At 33.2% G+C, this 14,639-nt stretch overlaps 1 protein-coding gene across 7 annotated transcripts; it reads right to left on the reverse strand.

Annotated features, from left to right (window-relative positions):
• Window positions 1–5,719: 5,719 nt before the first annotated feature.
• LOC116343244 (sodium/hydrogen exchanger 7) lies at window positions 5,720–14,294 on the reverse strand. 7 transcript variants are annotated; one of them, XM_031771204.1, is made up of 16 exons: window positions 13,176–14,294; window positions 11,946–12,073; window positions 11,406–11,585; window positions 11,115–11,285; window positions 10,880–10,992; window positions 10,036–10,283; window positions 9,764–9,966; window positions 9,584–9,695; window positions 9,289–9,442; window positions 9,142–9,193; window positions 8,792–8,821; window positions 8,538–8,594; window positions 8,185–8,291; window positions 7,956–8,064; window positions 7,439–7,588; window positions 5,720–6,993 (listed from the first exon to the last, which is right to left on the reverse strand). In XM_031771204.1, exons 1-16 carry the CDS (start codon window positions 13,522–13,524, stop codon window positions 6,976–6,978), a joined length of 2,181 nt encoding a protein of 726 aa, XP_031627064.1. In that variant the 5' UTR covers window positions 13,525–14,294; the 3' UTR covers window positions 5,720–6,975. The 7 variants fall into 7 exon arrangements, with proteins under 7 accessions (XP_031627064.1, XP_031627068.1, XP_031627063.1 ...); XM_031771208.1 differs by lacking the exon at window positions 7,439–7,588; XM_031771203.1 differs by lacking the exon at window positions 5,720–6,993 and having other exon boundaries at window positions 7,000–7,588.
• Window positions 14,295–14,639: the final 345 nt, after the last annotated feature.

Consider the following 14,639-nt stretch of genomic DNA (forward strand, 5'->3'; position numbering starts at 1 on the left):
CTCTGAGTCTTCAAACATGAACACAATCGAACAAAAGTTGTTCGTTTGTGAAGTGATAGGGAAAATCGGACCTCATTATTTTACAGTGTTATGTGTCATGTTGCTACCATGCCTTTAGAGGATGAAAGGTCCTTCAATGCTGAATAGTACACAACCATTTGATTGTCAAAAGTCATCACGGGAATATGGAGACCAAAACTCTGAAACTTATAATCCCAAAACATGGCAAAAAGAAGCCCATCAAACAGTCGACTATTTGACCACCCAAAAGATCGAATTGATGCACAATACTCCGTGTACGAATTATTCGGGACCCCTCTGTCCACCAGAGACCAAAATCAGTTGGATACAATATATTTTTCGTACTTGAAATTAGGTGCATATTCAAAAAAGTGCACTTTTTGGAGTGTCATGTTTAAGCTGCTGTCGTAGCCATACCACAAAACTAAAATTCGTCCTGTTAAGTCAAATGGTCATGAAAAATGTCCAACTTCACGAATATGACAATGGTTTGCATCGGGCAATACTAAAACATACATATTGAAGAAACTTAAATAGTCGCCTACGTAGCGGATGAATGTAATCACCGAATATCACAAAAAAAATATCAAAATCGCATTTATTTCTTTTTCAATGAAACATCTATTTATATTTTATCAATTCTATTGTATCATATAAGTATTGATAACAAATGAAAAGATATATCTTTTCAGGCTATAGCCTGTTAGTGGTATTAGCACAATGCAGCAAATAAAATTGTTCAATGATTTACTGTGTAACGAAACAATGTCTGAACTGGTTGATTGTGAAGCTATTGAAATATCAGCGAATTAGTTTAAAACAATCATTCCAACTGAGCAGCAAATATCAATAACAGCGACTGGATTCAATAAATTTAACAACTTTTCATCTATAAAATAGGTGAGGATAATAAATATGGAAATATTAATTGTAAAATTTAAACAGAATTACCAATAAATCCAATTTTTACTATCAAATTGTTGTTACTTTAGAAATCTGACACTCGAAATTAATAATTCTTGTCTATACCTAGTTTTGAGGACCCACTATTGAGGAAGTTTGACACTGTAAATGTATTGATAGATTTTGATGTGAATTTCATGCTTCCATGCAGAATAATGGGTGATTTGGTTATAGAAAACCATTTTTTTCGAATAAATGCAAAAAATGGTCCCAAAATTCGGAGATTATATGTGCGACGCACACAGCTCTGCACAGTGCAGTTGCGTTAAATATCCAGATATTCTAAAATATCTCGGATGGATATCCATCCGAAATACATAGACTGCTAATACTTTATAGTTTTGCACGTAATGAAAAATTATTATGATAAGTTAATAATAATAAGCATTCCCACCAATATCGTTATTAGGATCGGAACCTAATAACGTTATTATGATTTTATTAACTTATCATGATAAAATCATAATAATGTTAATAGGATTCATCTTAATAAATACCGTGGATTCATCTTAATAAAACAAACAATTTTTATTTTTAAAAACGTAAAAAATTAAAATATTTTTATTTCTACTGTTTTAATAATTATTTAATCGGTTTATCACGATTGTGACACAAAAGTGAGGTTATGTCAACCAATTCATTTTTATTGATTTAATATTTTTGAATATTGTGGACAGAAAATCTCACAAAATTAAAAAACAAAAAAAAAATTATTTTCAAAAATGTAAAAAATTAAAATCTATTTATTTCTACTGTTTTATTTTAACAGTTTAACGCAGTTTAATCGATTCATTATGAATTTCCAAACCGTGACGGCCATATTGTCACAAACGTCAATTAGTACTCGGAATACGCATTAGAGGTGTTGTTAGCTACGGGCATGATCAGGCTTCGCATAATAAGTATTAGGATGTAATCCTAATAACATTATTATGATTTTATCATGATAAGTTAATAAAATCATAATAATTATCATCCTAATAAAAATTTATTACGATATCGCAAAACGCAAAACTATATAATACTTATTATGTTTTATCATAATATTTATCAGGATTCATCTTAATAAATACCGTGTTCACTTGATAGCATATTGTTTTTCAGCTAAAAACAATTTTCAACAGATGGCGCTACCTCAGACAAGTGAAGTGACCACGGTACGAGAAAAAAGGAAAGTTTCACTGGCCCAACCTGTAATGCAAGAATGCGATACATTAGTTGCATTTCAAGCCCAGGTAAACAACAGCATGGCCGGCCTATTAATTGCATCGCTAAGCAGCCGCAAGATAGAAATCGAGGTTATTAACGTAAATGAAGAATTCCGCAATATAGGTAGGTATTGGCACTCAACTAATTCAACGAGCTGAAGAATACGCCATCGAAAGAAATATCATGAAACTCACTTTGTTTGTTTCGGATTCTAACCCGAGAGCTAGACATCTATACGAACGCCTCGGTTTTGTTAATTTTATTCATCGTGCTCATGGATCCATGTTTAAAAATCTCAACGCATAATCATGCCTTGGATTTAGAATTAGTAAAATCATACGAACTTTTCCTGAAAATTAATGAATAAAAATTGTATTATAAAATTACAGTAAATATACAGTTCGACATCAATTTTTTTGGACTATATACCATTTTTAGATTGGAAAAAAAAATGTATCAAACTCAGTCATTAAGATCATTTTGAAAAAAAAAAAAAGAAATAATAAAATAAAAATGAAAAAAAAAACAAACAACGACCGATGGGAACTAGTATCGGATATTCCCCATACAAATTAATTTTATCGATTCTACGAATACGACATCTGTTGAAAAAGATACCGATTTTTGTTTCTACTGTTGCTTTGACACAGCTCGAGCGAACTATACAGCGAACTATATAGCTGTATTACAGACGAACTAATACAAAAGAACACACAGACTCCGATCCTGTGTATGCGTATGTATTGTAAATTTTGCACAAGCAGCTACGATTGACGACTGAGTGCAGAATTTGTAATACATACGTATACACAGAATCGGAGTCAGTGTGTTCTTTTGTACGTTCACACGAGCTGTATTAAAACACCACTAGTAACTGAAATCGGCGAGTTTTTTAGTAGATGTCGTATTGGTGGAATCGATAAAGAAAAATCTACGATATTAGCGCTCATTGTCAACGAAATACCTAAATTTTCATCGAACAACTTGACTATCCGTTTATCTTGCTTTTTTCATGCTTATACTGCTGGATCCACTTTGTTACGAACCTTCTTGACTTTTTGATGTGTTTTTCGACCTTCACTATTGACTATTTTGGTCCAAACGGATGCAAATGCAAAAAACTGCTTCAAAACGTTTTGAAAAATGTTCGGAATTCATGTTTTGATTGCATAACAAACACTGTACTGTTTTGAGAACTGTCAAATCTGTTGTGCGCCGTAGCTTAGAGTGTATCTAGCGACACCAAAAATATTTTTAAGATATTTGAAATTTTTGTCTAAAAAATCGATGGCTCTATATATACGTAAAACAACGTACTGTACCTTAGCAGATCACACAAAAAATAAACCTGACAAATCATTTTAGGATTCCTATTAAAATATTAATTTGTAAGGTTTCCTTATAATATGGCAACATTTTATTAGGAAACCTTTAAATAATAAAATATGTTTTGTTTCAACACAGTGAGGTTGGCTTTGACGTTTAAGCGCGCCAATTTATTAGGATTCCTGTTAAAATATTGCGATTTTATAAGGAAACCTAACAAATTCATTTTTTAATAGGAATCCTAAAATAATTTGTGGGGTTTATCTCTTGTGTGATGATCTGGTACTATTTGGTAGTTCTGAAAAGATCTGCAGTATTGTGTCAGAGACAAGGGGCCTGTACAGAATTTGGAATGACCATTAGCCTAGGGGGAGGCCACCAATTTTTACTATACAAAATCAAAGCATACTAGAAGCTACTAGAATATTTAAGAAAGAGAAGAAGCTAAGAATACTTGTGAAAAAATGTTCATGTCGATTCTAGCATATTAAAGTATTGGCAATAAATTTTTTTATCGTGCACTGCGATGCGCTACACAGTGTGCATAGCAGCAATCTGTTTGTGTATGAGAAATGTCAAACTGGTTCACTTCACCCATATAATTCATTTGCGGAGTAATTTTGACGGTGGCGGGACTGTGCGGAGTTTGGCGGAGATGACATACAAACTCTGTGTGTACGAGGGTAACAGCACTTCTATGTGCATCATTCTTACGCAGATGATTAGTAACTTAGCTGTGTGTACGGCTACTAAGATGTTCGTTTGGACAAAATAAATCTATGAACAGATTTGGATGCTATCTCCGCCGAACTCCGCACAGTCCCGTCATCGACAAAATTACTCCGCAAATGAGTTATATGGGCACTGATAAACATAGCTACGAATTGGCATGAGAATATCAGCGCATATTCATCTGCTATTTCGTGATCGTGTTTTTGTGAATTATTATTGTTTCGACAAAAGTATTTCTTGTTTGAAAGTAAGTATACAAATTTACGTCAGTAAAACATTTCTTACATACCATCTCTGTCTCGGTCATGGGTTTTTGGTTTTTTTCCATGTCGTTATCAACGTTCGGATGTGTAGTCCCTATATGATTCTATAGTTGTCTATGCGAGCAGTGAGGCCATGCTAGGGTTGGCACAAGCCCTTATGGGGACATGTGCTCAGAGCCGGATCAGTGGTAATCAGGAGATAAACTGCACCTGAACGAAACATTGAGCGTTCCTTGAGGCCTGCCAAGGTTTTATCGGGACGGGGACATCTACAGCCTTAGCATGGAAGCCGTTTGAACAAGGTGTCAATTTGCCTACTCAGGTACCACCGGAAGCAGACGCCGGCCCATTGCTGTGTTCCAATCCGTGTTCGGTATCAATGCCATGTGTGAAGCGGTCATCGTTGACGGTTTTGGTCCACGAGTGGTATTTTATTTCTCACTTACCCATCGGCATGCACTGGTGAGGGCATTCCTCTATCCGCCACCTGAGGACGCGCCCGATGGAAGATTCTCTAACTCCCCACGTGTGTGTGTGTGTGTGGAGTAGATATTTAATTTAATTTTAAAGCATTTGAATAATCAAGCACTTGGTTTACCTTTTCTTATTCATTGACGCAGGTTAATTTGAGATACGATCCAATCGTTGAATTGAAATATTTTTCGGTTAATTTAATGTAGGGTTATCAAAGCGATAATTCGGTAGATACACTGTCGAGTTACACAAATTCGACTTAAAATTATATCTTCGGAAGAATTTCTTCTTTGATGGTTTACATTTATTGACGGTTTCTAAAAATGTACAGCGAGCATTTCATTACTAGTTACTACAAAGATGAAAAACTACAATGAAATATGTTCAATAGACAATTTTATTCGTTTTTTTTTTTAATTTATTTTTTACATTTTTTAAATATTCAGTAATATCCAAAGTTTTGACAAAGTTTATTCTTGAGTTGACAATTAAATTGTTTTATCATTTAAAATGAATTTTTTTTTCTTTTAAATTTCCCTAATGTAATTCAATACATCTAAGATCTAATAGATTTCAGGCATTCATTGTTTGAGTTGCGTGTGTTTTAAAAAGTGTTCTCTCAAAAAATCCACTAAAATCGTTTTGGATGCATTGTTTTTTTTTGCTGCAGACAAGCATGAAAAGTTAAAATTTGACAGAATCTGATGTGAATTTGAAAGAATTTTGTCGAATGAAATCCTATTAATTTTATTTGCTTTCTTAAGCCAATGAGATACATGATTACGGCTCTGGCACATTACGCATATTGAGTCATACTCGTATAAATAAATCTATACAATTAAACAATAGAATTTAATTTAACATATTTTAAATTAAACCTAGAGTAGTTAACTATTTCACTCTCTCTTTCTCTTAAAATATCGAACAACATTATCGAATAGCATTACGAATAACAAAGAAATTATTGAAATTACATTTGCATTCTTTATTTCCATACACATATTTGGCTTAAGGTCACAACCATCTCTTAGCTAAATGATCAAAGGTTGATTTCAAATAGCTCCGAATAAAGTACAGTAAAACACTTTCAACGTCCGAAACTCGGAATATTATCTCATTTAGAATAAAGGAATTTTATATGATTTATTTCAAAATTTCATGAAAATACCAAAGAAATTATTTCATATTATTAAAAGTAAATACTGTACTTTATTTTTTCAACCAAAAATCCTTAAATCCATTTTATATCTTTCACACTTGTGCTCATATAGCTTAATTCAAGCAGTTTTTAACTGAATTCTGGGTTCACAACAAAGAAAAATCACATAAAATGTATAAATTAAATTAAATTAAAGAAAAAAATGGTATTCAATAATAGTAGAAAAGAAAATAAATGGGTAACATGTCTGTGGTTCCGGTTATGGGCAATGAAATTCCTTTGCACACAAATCACCAATTAAATTAGTTAAATTACAGGGTAGTTTTTTTTATTTATTTTTTTTAATTATTGGTTCAAATATTTTTCTCTTTATACATTCTTATTCATAAAAAACATCGATTTTCACAAGGGAACGTGTTTGATGTGATCTGAATAATATATTCGTGTTAAATATACGGTTTTTGTGGTTTGTAGATTGATTTTCACACTTCTGCAATATCAGGCTATCTATTGGCGATACACACACTCGAACACGTTTTTAACACACTTAATTTTGAAAATATCTTTTGAAAAGCAAAAAAACTGAAGGTTTTACCTTCTAAACTTTCACAATCTACAAATAGCAGTAGAAATTAGACAAGATCGATCACATTTTATAAACACAGATGATTTGTTTCTCTATACACACTTATTTAAATGAATACGGGAAAGGTGAGATGATCGCAATTCTCAAATAGAAACACAAACATGATTGACACTTGCGTAACACGTAATAAGTTATAAGTAACACACACGCACAGTTTATGTGTGCCATAAGACAATATAAATTTACGGCTTTTCATGGCCCTGCGAACAAAAGAAAAAAAAAACACAAAAAATACTCAATGATATGAATAATAAATGATAAGAAAACAATAACAAAAAACGGGGATAAAAATGATAAAGATAGAAGAATGGCAGCGTTAGTAAAATATGTAAAAGCGATGAGCTTGCGGAAAATGTGTTAGTTTAAGCAGCAAATTATCGGTTTTCATGTTAAGTCTCGTTTGCTGATATTGTGTCGCTGAATTTTGTAGAAAATCCTTACTATTTGTTATTGTTTTAGGTATTCATATAAAAGGTGGAATGACTAGAGACCATCCATATAATATTTGATTTAATTTTTTTTCCTAGTTAGTATATAATTTAGTTTTGATTCATCACGATTAAATATTTGGTCATTTCAATGATCGACATTCTTGTATGTAGCCATTATTGTGCTCTGTTCGTCCGACACCAAACGGATACTTACACGACCATTTGAACTGCGTCGCACTCGTGAATCAAGCGTACCAATGTTATTGTTTAACGTGCTGCCACTTATGCTACCCGAACGATAGTCGTCGTTGTCATTTAAGCAGAGATCCGAATCCGAATCGGAATGACGGATATTTGTTCGCTCCTACACAATTCCATTTCATGATGATAGAAAGAGATACATGCAGAATGTGATGTTTGTTAGATTATTATTTTATATATTTGTTATTATTGTTTTATAATTTTCATCTGGTTAGTTAGGGCGGAGGAGATTCTTTTCTAAAAAAAGGAGGTTTCATGCAAAATTGATGTTTGAATTCCATGCAAAATGATAACTAATTTGTATTATTCAACTTAAAGTCAACATTTTAGTTCTAGTTTCAACGACGTTACGAAAAAGAAATCTTAAGCGCACAACTTAACGATAGTTCTTTAAACGCAAAGAAGAAGAAGAAGAAAAAAAGATGAATTTTAGGAGATAATCTAATTAACAAGTTAAATTTATATTATACCTGCGTCAATTGTTCGGTTGTCGTAAGTAGCCGGGCGAGTGGATTACAACACACCGGCAATGTTTCCAATAAAGTAGGTCGCGAATGCGTTAATAAAGGTTTCATATAACTAAAGGATAAAAAATTAATTCATCGAATAGTTTCATTAACTCATAAAATATGTAAAAAGTAGTATCTTATCATTAATGTTAAACGATTTTATGGAAGTATTACTTTGAAATGAACTTACTTTTTATCGAAATTTCCCCAAATCCTAGCTAAAAGCGCTTTCTCGCATTTCTTTGGCACTGTCGAAACATTTGCTGGAACATCTGGAGATGCTCCATGTTCAATATCCTGTGGGCGAAAAAACGTACCAATGTCATGAAATAATCGTCGCAACAAAAAACTGGCAACACTTTTGAAATAATGAATGAAAAAAACCAATAAATGAACATGAAAATGATTGGAAAATAACACGTGAAAATGATAAGTTTTTGGTTTTAATTGATAAGCTATGAAAATCGCAAAAAAACACAAAACAAACGCTAAATAAACAACTGAAGAACACAAAGAATGCGATGAGTATTGTGTTTTTCTCACCAGAGAACATCTCGGATTTATATGTAGTTGCGCCAAATTCAATCCTGTGTCGATGGACTGTCATGTTCCAAATGTGTTTTAATTTGTGTGAAATTAATGGAAAATAATGATTTTATTTAAGAACAAAAACATGTGTTTTGAAATGTAAACAAAATACAGCTTTTTTGACACAAAATGACCAGTGAGTAAAACAAAAAAAAACACACACAGTGAAAAGTGGGAAAAAATATTGAGGACAAAGATACTTTACGTACCGCTGATGTATTTTCCATGGAATTGTAAACCTGTTTTGTGATTTTTCGATTTTTTATACGATGCAAAACGAACACGAATAGAGACACGATTGTATTGTGTGGGTGTGTTTTGATACAAAAAAGTTGACAGTAAATAAAATGTAAAATAAAAATAGATAAGAAGAATATGACTATTGTTTCCAAATGGATTTGTTTGGTTTGAAATTCCAATTCAAAATTAATTAATCAAAGAAAAAGTGGTAAATTCAACGGCAACTCGAACTAGTGCAACAAAAGCTTATCAATGGCAATTTTTTATGATGTTTCGTTAACACTTTTATTGACGAATCAACAAATAAAATAATACTTACACTGCGGCCCTCGTGATGATTCAGCGCTTCAGTCTCGTCTTCCACACCAAATCTAGCCGAAAAAAACAGCAATTTAAAACGATTTTTCAATAAACCAGAATTGTTTGTTATGTTTTATGGGTATTTTTTTGAGTTCGTGGGACTTACGGTATTTGGAAGAATTTGAGCAAAAAATTCGTGGCACCGCCTTGAGTTATCACTGTAAAAATTACGATTAACGAGGTCGTTGTCAGCATGGCTTGTCGCGCTTCGGAAACTGTATTTCGAATGGCCAACGCAAAGGACATTGCACCTCTCAAGCCTATTTCAAAAAGAAACCCCGGACAAATTAGTGAAAAGTCGACATGGAAATGAAAAATTGATTATAAAAAATTAGAGCCAAAAGAGTTGTTCGATAAAAAAAATCCAATTTGTGTCGAATAATTTGTCGAGATAGACTCACCCGCAAAGAAAAGCATATGTTGAAAGTTCATGGGAATTTTCGGCTTTCGTCCAAGATTCAATAGAAATGAGAGTGGATAAATGTTAGCAGCTCGTCCAATCATTGCACAAATCTGTAATGAAAATGAATTGAAGCACTTGTTCAACTTGTTCAACGTGCTGCGCTTGCTGATATACGTACAAATCCCGTGGTAATAAAGAGAAAATCGAAATGATGTTTGGGAAAAGTGAACATGGATACACCGATGTACGAAAATATGAAATTCTCCGCTAGAAAATTCAACAGTTCGAATATTTGCTTGGTACGAAGACGCGAGTCATCCGATAAATTATTGTACGTATAATGTGCTTGGCAAATGCCACAAAACAAAACGGAAACAATTCCTGCAAATCGAAACAACGTTTAAATTAATTCAATTGTATAATGAAACTCGATTTAATTTTCTTTTTTACCTGTTAGTTCCGTTACTTCGGCTATAAGGAACGTGCTGTATGACATAAGAACAAACAAAGCCGATTCAAGCAGCGGAAAGTCACGAATTCGTGTAAATTTTGTCATTAACGCCGTTACACAACCCATAACTGCGCCAATTGCAAGCGATAGCGAAAAAATGCGACAAAAATCACCGACAGAATGAAAGAATGCTCCAGCTTCAAAACCACCCGAGCTCGAATAATGTTTATCGTACTTTTGAATTGAACTGAAAACAAAAAATCGAAATTTGTTTTACTTGTGCTAACAATAGTTAAAATGACATTTTTCAAACGATGTGGCATTTTGCAGCGCAAAATTGTTAGAAAAAAAACCAAAGGGCAACCATTTATTTTTCCAATGAATTCACTATTCAGTGGAAAAATAGCACAAAAATGGTTTTACACTCTGTCAATAGTCAACTCTTATCGTTAATTTAAAATCCAAAAATAGCAACACTGTAAATGGTAATCGACAAAAAAAGTGCTTTCGCGCATAATTAATAAGAGCCTCTGTGTGCGATTATATTGCAAATTAATGTCATTTGTTGTTATATCGAATGAATCAGCTGGTGTAATGAAGCAAAGCGTAAAATTGAGACGTCTCCAAATTTATTCGTTTCAGCACGAGAATAGACTATTTAATTCATTTTAGAGCACCACCACCACTTTAACGCTGCGTAAACAAAAACAAACGCTACAAATTGTGACAATGTCGAAACTCGTGTTTTTGGTTGTAAACGAAAATTTGATATCAACACCGAAATATAATTGTCGCTTTCGTTCGAAATAGAGACAGAGAGAGAGAGTGAGCGAGATTACTTACCTACTCATTACTATAGCCACAGCGTCGTTCAAAACGCTTTCGCCAAATACCAGCGCATACAAATTAACATCAACATGTAAAGCACTGAATATAGCCAGTATTGTCAATGGATCCTAAATGAATATAAAACACAGTTCATGCATAAATTTGCGTTTATCAAGTAGTAATGTATAGTATACTGTATACATTAGAGCACAAAGTTAATTGGATTTGAATACAAAAACACATGACTTACGGTCGGTGATATCAATGCTCCAAAGTAAAGTGTATCGAGAAATGTGAATTTTAGACTTCCCGGCAAGAATTTAATGGCAACATACAGAAGCGAACCGATAAGCAGAGCAGATATAGTGGTTCCAAGTATGGCAAACGTCAGAATAGCGCCCAAATTACGAAAGAAGTATTTCTGCATATTGAAAATATCAAATTGCCTATTAGTAAATTTTCTCGAACATTCTTACAAGCGATGAATGGCTCAAATTGCATTGAATTTGAACTAAACCCGATTGAATAAAATTGATTTTACCCGTTTGAGTGAATAGCCAGCATAGAATATAATCGGCGGTAGAATGATGTTGAAAAAGATTTCTGGATCGAAAATAGCCTTCAAATCGATTCCATTCTCCTCCCTGTTGACCATTTGTCCACGAAATGTATAAGCATATGTTTGATCCTGTACATTTTTTATGGGCAAATCCCCAGGAAACTAAACAAATATGAACATAAATAACCACATCAAGTGCAATTCCAATTAATTGAACACAAATAATTAATGGCAATTAAATAGAAATATAAATGGAATAGAGAACGAATGACAGAGAAAATGAAATAAAAAAAAATAAACGGCGAAAGAAACCCTCAGCATGCCAATATCGAATGACACTAACATATGCGACAATGTCATTGTAAATGGCCAATATGTTATTGCCACCGATATGTATGTGCAGTGCATGCATGGTGCGGTGTGATACAGGACCAAAAATAGAGGTAAAAATACATAATCATTCGTGATTATGACTGGAGTCGATAGAAGATATTAAGAAGAAAAAAATGTATATTGAATTACATTGAACCATAGTGAATCGGGTGGGAGGCTTTGGTTGTACGTTGTCGTCGAAACATTCGGATAAACCGATATATGGGTGGTTGTTGTTTTACTCGCAGCATATCGTATCAATGCACCAACAAATAAACCTGCAAAAAAAAAATGAAATATCTTTGTCAACTCGTTCAACATCTTCATTTCTTCGAAAAAACATAACTAGTTTTATTTGCATTTTTGTTCATAGTAAGTTGACTCTGAGTAACATAAGTATGAAATTGAGGAGAGCAACTGAAAACCCAAGAGTTGAAGCAAAAAAAACAACAACATTTCTCATATTATGAATAGAGACGGTTCGTGTTTCATGGCGATTCTTCGAAAACTGGAGTAATTGATGCAAATAAAAGTGATTTAATGTGACTAAATTGCAGTTCGCAACTCAGTTTTCAGTTGTCATCGTATGACACACTCGGATTATCATAATGTCAAACTGTATAACGGAGTTGTTTCAAGTGAAATGAATATGCCGCAAATTGATGGCATTTGTATTCAAATCATTCACTCGCTCATTCACTGGCCAGACATTAAACAGACACTCAGTTTCATATCAGTACGAAAAGAGAAGAAACATATGTTCGTTTGGCATCGCATTTACTAGTTTTACTTCTCATTTATTGTCTATACAATAATATAGTTGTAGCAGTTCGAATGACGAACGAACGAACAAACACGAAACAGTAGAAAAAAAAAACACATTTATATCGATCAAATTCACGGCAGATGACATACATTCGCATGGCAATGACTTTGCATCGAATTTTTTCCGCTCGAGTCTCACTTCCTTGAATCAAAAATACTCGTTGAACAGTTTTTTTTTCAGGTTAATTATCTAATGGAGTCATAATCTTGATTAAAATTGAAGGTAAACCGCGCTTGATTTCAATTAAAAAAAAAAAAGAAAGTGACTGAAATTTCGCTTGTGTTTAGCTATCATTATCACGATAGATTGTCGAAAATATTATTATTGAAATAAATCACTCCAAAACCAATTTCAATACTTTGATATTTTCATTTGAATTCTGAGTGCAAATCTAGAGAGTGAAGCGTTTTTTCAACTCTATCAGTTAATATTCAAACGAATGCGATAAAACGACGACGTAGATAGAAATTCTCTGAAAAATTCTCCCTTGGGAATTTCCTCAGAGAACCAAAACTTGAAAAATGACGACGTACACAAAAATCTGATTGACTTACCATAAATAATGGCCAAACCAGTTTCATGGAGCCAACTAACCCGATGATGTTTAAATAACCATATTGTTAGAATAGTTAACGTTAGTAAAAATGTATACACTAATAGATTGAAACTATCGATTCGATGCAGTAATGTTGCTTTTGCGTCTAATTCAATATCTGTTGATTCGCAATGCACTTTGGCAACTATATCACTAAACAAAAAAATACCAGCCACCCCGTACAATATGGGCAACGATTTGAGTCGCACAATCTTCGCGTGTGACATTGCCATTTTTATCGAAGAATTTGCATTTCTATCAACACAATCACATCGATTGTTCTGCCTTCGTTTGTCTGCGGTACACATTTTTCTCTTTTCAAATACACACGGGAACAAAAGTCCACACGAAAAAAAACAACAACTAAGCTCAAAATTGAGGAGACAGTAAAAATAAACACAGAAAAAAATAATTCGGTGAATTACGTTTGAGAACGCTACTCGTTTAATTTTTTCGAAACGTATCGAAAGAAAAAACAACTGAAAAAAATTCCATTGAGAAATGTTCACGAACGTGCTGTCGCTGGCAAATTAATTCAAAAGTAAAATTTTCTAATCTGTTTGTATGCATAAATTCAAAGCAATCAATAATTTTTATTGAGTTGTGCACACGCAGCAATTCGATAGATTTTGATTGATACTTTCATTCATCATTCCATCACTTGACACGAAAACAAAATTGCAAACGAAAATTCGATTAAATTCTATTGTTGTTCTTCCCTAAAGTGGATCCACTTGTCTTTTAATTTTATTTATGGACAATATTTCAGCATTGACACACTTGCACGTCACTCAGTATTTTTTTTTCTTCTTCTCCGCTTCTTTCACCAGAATATTCTAAATTAGCGAATTTTTTCGAATGGAAAATTCTGATTCGAAACTATGAAACACACAAACACAATGAGAAAAAAATAAATAAATAAAACAAAAACAATGTAGAGTGACGATGAAGATTCACGGTCACTGAGATGAGTCTTGATATTTGTGTGTTGTATTTTTATTTTAATTGCCACAAAATTCGTACGACCGAACTAGCAAAGCAGTACAATACACACGATGTGTCGTACGTCTCTTGGTAAACTGGCTGCTTGACTATGGTTTTTCTTATTTGTTTTGACACATATTATCAAATTTATTTCTCATTCACATTGGAATGCACTTCAATTCCAATCGCTCGTTCCAGTTTCAATACATTGAATTGGTGTGACAGACACGAAGTGTCAATTTGCCAAATACACCACGTGTCTGGAAGCGATGTATGGTGAATAATTTTCCAAGCATTGGAATATGCGCAGAATGTGTATGAGAAATAATAGGGAAATGCAAAAACAAAACAACAGCACACATTCACATACCATTCTAACGGAATTCAAATGACACATTGTAAACAAATGAAACGGGGCTTTTTTATATAACAAAAAATA

This window comes from Contarinia nasturtii, unplaced genomic scaffold (assembly GCF_009176525.2).
Source record: "Contarinia nasturtii isolate CC-2019 unplaced genomic scaffold, AAFC_CNas_1.1 Cnas_scaffold_993, whole genome shotgun sequence".
NCBI classification, from domain to species: Eukaryota; Metazoa; Arthropoda; class Insecta; order Diptera; family Cecidomyiidae; genus Contarinia; species Contarinia nasturtii.

Bases quoted from the DNA above. Each gene is read 5' to 3' on its own strand.
- LOC116343244 (XM_031771203.1), bottom strand. From the start codon at position 13,524: ATGTGTACCGCAGACAAACGAAGGCAGAACAATCGATGTGATTGTGTT. The intron at 11,286-11,405 runs GTAAAATCAATT...TTCAATATGCAG, and splicing joins CTGGCTATTCACTCAAACGG to AAATACTTCTTTCGTAATTT. The intron at 8,065-8,184 runs GTAAGTTCATTT...TTTATCCTTTAG, and splicing joins TGGGGAAATTTCGATAAAAA to TTATATGAAACCTTTATTAA.